We start from the raw sequence: 8,164 nt of genomic DNA, 5'->3' as shown, positions 1-8,164 counted from the left end.
GCCTTGCATTCTTGGCACACCTAGCAAGATGTGTAGGACTACAGGACCCTCCCATAGGGCAGTCTCCCAACAGATATGTCCTGTGAAACTATCAGTGCTCTCACATCCCACACCAATGACCAGCACTTGAAAAGGAGAACAAGTTGGGCCGGCCCGTGGCTCACTCGGTAGAGTGTGGTGCTGATAACACCAAGGCTACGGGTTCGGATCCTATATAGGGATGGCCGGTTTGCTCACTGGGTGAGCATGGTGCTGACAACACCAAGCCAAGGGTTGAGATCCCCTTACCGGGTCATCTTTTAAAAAAAAAAAAAAGAAAAGGAGAACAAGTTGATCAAGTAATTCCAATTAAAGAAGATGATCTCTTGGAATAAGAAAAATTGCTCCCTCCCAGTACTGGCCAGCTACCAAAAAAAAAAAAAAGAAAAGAAAAACGGGCTGGCCTGTGGCTCACGTGGGAGAGCGTGGTGCTGACAAGACCAAGTCAAGGGTTAAGATCTCCTTACCGGTCATCTTTATTTGAAAAAAAATAAAGAAAGAAAGAAAAATTGCTTCCTTAACTAATTCTTCTTTTTTAGTATCTTCTGCCTAATGTTTTCCAACTGCAAAATAAGGTATTATTTTTTCTTTAGGATCTATAGTTTTCTTTTAAAATAAGAAAGTTGTGGTTCATAGTCCTCTGATGACTTAATTTCCTTTTTTTCTTAGATATTCTCCTGAAAGAAAACACAACATGGTTATTATTTTTCAGCAGTATATGATCACTACAATATGATTTATTCATTCATTTACTATTCCACGAACATTGTAGGGTGATTACCATGTGCTAGGTACCGGAGATACAAGGATGGCTGTATAGTTATAACAGTCCCTGCCCTCATGGAGTTCATTGCCTAGTAGAGGAGATAGATATATACAAATATCAATTACATTTCACAATAATAATTGCCACAATAGAGAGATTTGAGCCTGGAGTATGAATTCATTCCCCATGCAAAGAGAGGAAGAAGGATGCATACGGCTGGGCAAAAGGAACAGGATGACACAGGATTAAGGGGAACAAATGAACCTTCTGCTCTCCTCTCCTGTGTGCATTCTATGACTCAGATCTGATTATATATTTTACAAAAAACACCCAGAAAATAACAAACAAAAACAGCATTGTAAACTTATAAGGCATTTTACAAAAAAAACCTCAACTGATTACAGTGCTTCATTTTTAAAAAAGCTATTAATAATAATAATAATAATAATAAAACTTTGAAAACTGATGCTTCGCTCATCAAAAATTCTACTCTTGTTCTTAAATTGAGTGCTGGATATTATTTAAATTGCCTTCCTCTATTGCAATCCTGACAGATGGAAAGGTGGGAAAATAGGAAGGGATTAAGTGACAAAAGAAGTATACTCCTGAAAACTTAACTGCGAGACAAGTTCTACAAAATAAATTATACATTCCAATTGATGTATGTTACAGATTTGGCTATAAAGTCCTAGGAATTCTCATGAGAATAAACAAAATAACAAAACCATGAAATATCTATTTCTATCCATATCTATGTCTATCAGAAAACAAAGCCCAGTTAAAAATTTTTTTTTAACCTTTTTTTGTTTTATTTACTTTTTCTTTTCGATTTGTTTTTTTCTTGTTTATCCAGAGTCCAGTTCTTTAGCATATGGATTCAGTTTTAGAGTGAGGCAACTCTTAGATGAAGGAACTAGGAAACTAGGTTGGCTTCTGAGAATTAAGTCTATCCCCCAACTTTAGTTTACAGAGAGGTCACAAGAAATTTTTAGAAAAAATTATAGTTCTCTGATTGTTGCTTTGCCTCCCACGGATTTGTCACCCCTTTTCCCCTGGGTGACGGAGCCACCAAAGATTACTCAAACCCCATCTGTTTTGAGCAGTGAGAAGCCCCGGAAAGGGGTTAATATTCCAAAACTTCCTCAAGCACGAGGAGTCATTTCTTCCATTTGGGAAATTAATGACGAATTGGGGTTCTCTTTCTGCATTTATTCTCCAGACCAAGAAGTTACAGGAAGAGACATAGGTGGGGTTTTGCTAAGTACAGTTTAACAAGTATTACCATAGAAGCTGGTAACATTCAGTAAAAACAAGTCAGATGACATTAGGCAATTAAGTGATCCAGTAACAAAGGCCTGATTTAGCAGACATTCCTTTTCCCTCTAGCAGCTTTTTAGTAACTTTACATATCAATTAGTAACTTGTCTGTCTTAGAACCAGCAGCCTTGCTGTGTTAGATTCTTCTCTTGCAACAGAGACTCAATGCCCTGAGGGAAATTTCCTGTCCTTTGCAAGGTCAATATTTGAAACTGCAAGGCTTTGGAAAACCAGGCCCTGTGAGGTACACTTGCTTTATGAATCCTCTACATTTGATAATTCAATAATAGTACTAAAAACTAGTCACAAAGTGTTCTTAAGTTTCTTTCTTTTTTAAAACTGAGGACCAAGAATTAAAGATATTAACATTTTACTCATGTATGAGACTCATCAATATATGTTTTAAAAACAAGCCTGATTAATTTGTGTTAGAGAAGTATCTTAGACTCCTTTACCAATTACTTTTTAAAGATTTTATTTTATTTATTTTTCATTTTTTTTACTGCTATTAATATCTTATTATACATGTTTATATTTCCAGCTTTTAACAAATACAAGTTTTATTTCATAATTGGAATATAATATGGAAAAATAGAATTAAAAGATAACACAAATCTTCCTATGAAATTTTTCAAGTACCCTTGTATATTTCTCTTCAATATGCTGTTTAGTGTACTATCATGACAGAGAATGTATCAAAATTAACCTACTTAATTATTTAGTAGTGGATATATATATATATATAAATATATATATATAAACATAACAAATATATATATATAAACATAACAAATGCTTTATTATGAATAACATTTTGAAAAACATTCATGCAGATTAAATTATATGCCTAACTTTGATTATCTCTAGGCAAATTCTCTTAAATTTGCCTAGAACTGTTAGGACAAAGAGGACTAGGAACTGTTAGAACAAAGAGTTGATCATATTGAGGACTGTTGATAATCTATAACAGGACTGTTCAAAGTTCCCTAAAGGTTTTCTTTAATTAATAAGTGGCATACTCCTAGAATCTTTTACAATTAAAATTTTAAATGGTCATAATTCTTTACTCCTCAAATTTTCTACAGTGATCATGTATAATTTTTCAATAGAAAAAACATAATTAAAAGAATAAGAAGTGAAGGAAAGAAAAGTAAGTAATGATACATCTGGCTCCTGAGTGGGTATCAGCCTTGCCAATCCCTCATGAGCATCCAACCACTTCCAAGATAACCTTTTCCTTCCCAAAGCAGTGGGATCTTATTGGCATGATGTCTAGCCATCTAACCAGTACACATTCTTTGGAGTCTTTTGTGGCCCTATGCAAGAATACCAACCTTCAGTGTCAGCCACAGAACCTACACTACGGTGGTCAGGTTAACTTCTCTGGTTGGGGTATTAGCCCTGGGCCCTAGCTGATAGGATGGAGCCTGACTTCTTGACAGTCTAATTGTCCATCTTCCTATCCTCATTTTCTAGTTACTTTAATTGAAAAATTAGCCCAGTTCTGTGTGTCTCTAGTCTGTCTTCTGCTCCTACCCTAATCTACTGAAACTGAATGTCCCTCACTCAAATCCTGACACCTGTCCAGAAAGGGTCCTTGGTGGTTGTAATAGCTTGTCCGTCCCTGGTTGGACTTCACTCTTGCTATTTGGTGTTTCCTAAGTTTTGTCTTGCCTAGGCTTAGTCTTATTTGCTCCCAGAATACCTCACTGCCAGCCGTGTAGCATGGTTAATGAGAATCCCCTCCAGAGAACTATTTATGACAAGTGGGAAGGTCTGTACACATTTGTGTGTGTACTTAATTTCTCAGTCAAGGCTTTCAGATTCAGTTCTCTGGAGCCTTTCCTGACTCTGCTAGGCAGAAGTCATTCATTTATTTGATCATCGAACACGTATTAATTGCTTACTTAGCAACAGGCACTATGTTAGGTGGGACAATGATTAAGACAAAATACTTGCCTTACAGGGAGGGATTCACAATCTATATAAACAAAGAATTCTGATGGGGAAAAGAATAAATGTATGCTTAAAATACATAGTACAGTGTGAGAGAAGCCCAGAATCGACCTGGGTCTTCAATGATGATTATGAATTAGCCAACCAGATGTGAGGAGGCAGGGACACAATGGGAAAATATTTCAGGCAGATAGGACAGCATATGTAGACGCATGGAAGGCAGAGACTATGTATATATTTGTGTGTGTGTGTGTGTGGGTATGGCTGGCTGGTACAGGATAAGACTATATCTTAACCAACTTTGATTCCCTAGTTTAGCTAGGATAGTGCAGGCCACTGAGTATTTGTTGAAAGAATGAATAGACAGCTATTTTCTTTACCAGAGGCTTCAAAGATGTGTTTAAGCAACTCCAAATAATTTTTTTTTAGAAATTTAAATTTAGATTAAAAAATCTAAACACAAACACAATTTACCATTAATTAATTAATTAATTAAAAAGATGACCGGTAACCCTTGACTTGGTGTTGTCAGCACCACGCTCTCCCAAGTGAGCTAACCAACCATCCCTATATAGGGATCCAAACCCTTGGCCTTGGTTTTGTCAGCACCACACTCTCCCGAGTAAGCCACGGGCCGGCCCCCACAATTTACCGTTTATTAAGCTCAACTCTCAGAGATATAATTTCCCAGTTAGTCCTCTATTAAATCTTCATTGAAAAATGTGTAGACACGGTAGGGGAATGCAGTATATACCAACACGGTGGCTGACTGGCTCACAGTAACTTCTTTTTCTGTAAAATGTCCCCTTGTATAGGGTGGGCCCCCAGCAGCTACATCTCTGTCTTTTTACCCCGCTGCCTCCCTGCTCCCCTACCCCACTCTTCATAAACAGCTGACTGACGCAGGGGTAAACCATATGACCCAAGACTTGTCACATTAGGGGCCTAAGAGAAATTAAGGGGTAGGATGAGAGGATTGGCCATGAGACCAGCCAGGAAAAGCCAGGAAGCAGTTTGCAATGGGACAGAACAAAGCTGACTCACTTAGAAGCAGAGATAAGACAGAATCCTAGCCGTGTTTCAGTCCCCGGGATCCACTTTCCCTGCAGCTCGCGGCACCCTGTCCTTCCAGTGGTTATAGAAGTAACCCTGGTTTCCTTCCAATAACTTCCTACTTTCTGCCCTAGCTGGTTTGAGTTGGGTCTCTGTCACTTGGAGTCAGAAGATCCTACTAATACAGGCATTGGGAGGCAAACTTACCCAGCTTCTCTGCGGCTTCCACACAGATACTAGGATACATGCCCTCAGTGTAAGTTGCCACCAGAAGATACAGACGGGTCTTCACAACAACCACACCAGTGTTTTCCTGCATGAAGAATAAAATAGAATGCCTTGCTCTTGGTCCTAATCACAGGACCAGCCACAGTTACGCTCCAGCCACATTTCTCACCATTTCTGACTTCCATATATTCATATATTTGTTTCTGGACTTCCATTCTTTTCCACTAATTTAGCTGTCTTTTCTCAAAAAGTTTCAGACTGTCATAATAACAGCATATGTATTTTGAAACAGTTCCCTAATTAATCGTAACATACCCTTATCTCAATGGGAACAACTAATATAATGGGACAGAATACATTTTGGAATTGGATGGTTCTGAGCTTGAATTCCAGCATCTTCATTTTCTGCTGCATGACTATGGAAGAGTTATTTAACCTTGTTAAATCTATTTCTTCATCTGTAAAATGAGGCTATTTAGTTTATAATGTGGGTGAAGTGTGTTTAACCATGTTTTAGTCTGTTTTGTGTGGCTATAACAGAATACCTGGGACTGGGTAATTTCTAAAGAAAACAAAATTTATTGCTTACAGTTTCTGAGGCTGGGAAGTCCAAAGTCCATGGTGGTGGCAACAGTGACCCAGGGGTCTCACATTGCAAGATGGTGGAAGCAGAGAGAGCAGAGAGCGAGAAAGACAGACTCTCCCCTTCTTTTAAAGCCCTCAGAACCACGCCCCTGACCACCATTTTTAATCCATTCACTACTGAATGGGTCCTACAATCCAATCACCTCTTTAAGGCTCCACCTTTCAATTACCATAATAGGATTTCCCACCCTCTTCACAGTCACAGTGGGGGCTAATTTCTAATACATAACACTTGAGGGACACAATTCAAGTTTCAGGGAGTTTTGGGGGGACATGATTCAATCCAATACACCATAATATAAGGCATACAGTGAATGTGAATTTCACCTCCTTAATTCCTTACAGGCAACAAAGAGCCAAGAGAGGCTTTAAGCACAGGAGTGACGTTGCTTTTTTTTTTTAAGGAGGAGGATGTAGAATATGAAGGATGGACTGTAGTGGGTAGTTCAGGCAATGTTCAGTTGATAGATTCTGGAATGAATGTTTCTCAAAACCAGGCTCTCTGATAGTACTATCTTTCACAAATGCCTTCATGGCTGTTTCAGACAATGTTTCAACGCAGTAAAGGGCTTACTCTGTTTCGCAGAGAGGATGAGGAGTGGAAAAGAAAATTGAAATAAAATTCTTTTCTTAAGGTTTTTTACCCAGCTTTCTTTAAATCTTGAACACTCACATTCTTAGCATAAAGAGAATGTTCATCTGCCCGGACACATTTATAAACCTTTTCCTTGAAATACAATCCTTCTCTTCGGGCTTGCAAAGGGTTCTTGGCAAATCCATTCACAAGTGTTCGGACATCACTGGGCATTACCTGGAAAGGTTAAATATTTAGACCAGGAATTGGCAAACTGTGACTAGTGGCCAGCCAAATTTGGCCCACTGCCAGTTTTTTATGGCCTGCAAGCTAAGAATGATTTTCACATTTTTAAATGGTTGGAGAAAAAATTTCAAAAAATGAATAATACTTTTGGGCCAGCTTGTGGCTCACTCAGGAGAGTGTGGTGCTGATAACACCAAGGCCATGAGTTCAGATCCTGTATAGGGATGGCCGGTTTGCTCACTGGCTGCGCGTGGTGCTGACAACACCAAGCCAAGGGTTGTGATCCCCTTACCGGTCATCTTTAAAAAAAAAAAAAAAAAGAAGAATACTTTGTGACACATGAGAACTATATGGTATTCAACTTACAGTGTCCATAAATGAAGTTTTATTGGAACACAGTCACATCCACTGCTTTTCCATTACAACTGCAGAGTTAAATGGTTCTGACATAGACCGTATGGCCCGGAAACCTAAAGTATTTTCTATGGCTCTTTAAGAAAAAGTTTAAGTCTTATACCCAAGCGTTTTTTTCTTACGCTGAATCCTGGTGATGTTACACACAGGCTCCGCTCCTGAAGCTTGATCAGCGCCGCGCCGTCCACGTGCTTCGTTCCCAGGAGGGTATCTAACAGTAAGTTGTGCAGATGGCTCATGCTCCCTCAGTTCTGAAACGGGAACCGCAGTTGAAAACACCCGCTCTGGTTGGCTTTTATTTTTTTGTTTTTGTTTTTGGTGGCTGGCGGGAGTGGGGACCCGAACCCTTAACCGTGGTTTGATAACACTGTGCTCTAACCAAAGGATCTAACCGGCCAGCCTCTAGCTAGCTTTTAAAAGGCATGAGAATACAAATGTCCCTAAGACACTTAAGTCAGTATCAGCAGGTGCACTTCGAAAAGGTGAGTGGAAACGGGCGGCCCATCATCTCGTGTCCACTAATACTCAAAGAGGAAACGAGAATCAGAGAAAATTTGCGGTGCACAGAGTGGATTATGAAGTTGGGTCTGGAAAATCACAGTGTCATACTTTTCTAGCTTATGTCAATGGTAGAATCAGAATCACCTGGGATTTAAAAACAAGCAAACCATCCAACCAAAAAATAAAGCCTAGCCGGGAAGGCGAACCACTGAGCTCAGTAAACGAGCCCACATGAGGTACGCTGGTCACCGTTCCTCACATTCCCTTCCCGCCGACCAGCATCGACTCTGGACACTGATCAGCACCCCAGGGGACTACAAACCCCTGTAGGGGACTTAATCCAACATTTTCCGCACAAGTCCCCAAGTCTTCCTGGACCGTCCTCCTCAGGACAACCGCCACAAACACTCGTCCTCTCGGGGGAC

The 8,164-nt window shown here is 39.5% G+C and overlaps 1 protein-coding gene across 6 annotated transcripts; it reads right to left on the bottom strand.

Moving 5' to 3' along the window:
• Positions 1-516: 516 nt before the first annotated feature.
• PFN4 (profilin family, member 4) lies at positions 517-8,164 on the bottom strand. Of its 6 annotated transcripts, none has more exons than XM_008593700.1 (6): positions 7,848-8,164; positions 7,361-7,489; positions 6,678-6,815; positions 5,339-5,444; positions 821-893; positions 517-716 (listed from the first exon to the last, which is right to left on the bottom strand). In XM_008593700.1, exons 2-6 carry the CDS (start codon positions 7,475-7,477, stop codon positions 629-631), a joined length of 522 nt encoding a protein of 173 aa, XP_008591922.1. In that variant the 5' UTR covers positions 7,478-7,489; positions 7,848-8,164; the 3' UTR covers positions 517-628. The 6 variants fall into 6 exon arrangements, with proteins under 6 accessions (XP_008591922.1, XP_008591924.1, XP_008591925.1 ...); XM_008593702.1 differs by having other exon boundaries at positions 8,062-8,164; XM_008593703.1 differs by having other exon boundaries at positions 8,085-8,143.

The sequence above is a fragment of the Galeopterus variegatus genome, unplaced genomic scaffold (assembly GCF_000696425.1).
Source record: "Galeopterus variegatus unplaced genomic scaffold, G_variegatus-3.0.2 Scaffold9535, whole genome shotgun sequence".
Taxonomy (NCBI): Eukaryota; Metazoa; Chordata; class Mammalia; order Dermoptera; family Cynocephalidae; genus Galeopterus; species Galeopterus variegatus.
Note: the sequence above shows the minus strand (reverse complement) of the source record. Positions and strands in the feature narration are given on the sequence as shown.

What these genes read in the sequence shown, in the direction of transcription:
- PFN4 (XM_008593699.1), bottom strand. Translation starts at nt 7,477, where the DNA reads ATGAGCCATCTGCACAACTTACTGTTAGATACCCTCCTGGGAACGAAG. An exon ending in TAACATCACCAGGATTCAGC is followed by an intron (nt 6,816 to 7,360) that starts GTAAGAAAAAAA and finishes TAACCTTTCCAG; the next exon opens with GTAATGCCCAGTGATGTCCG. An exon ending in TCTCCGGTACCTAGCACATG is followed by an intron (nt 717 to 820) that starts GTAATCACCCTA and finishes GTTTTCTTTCAG; the next exon opens with GAGAATATCTAAGAAAAAAA.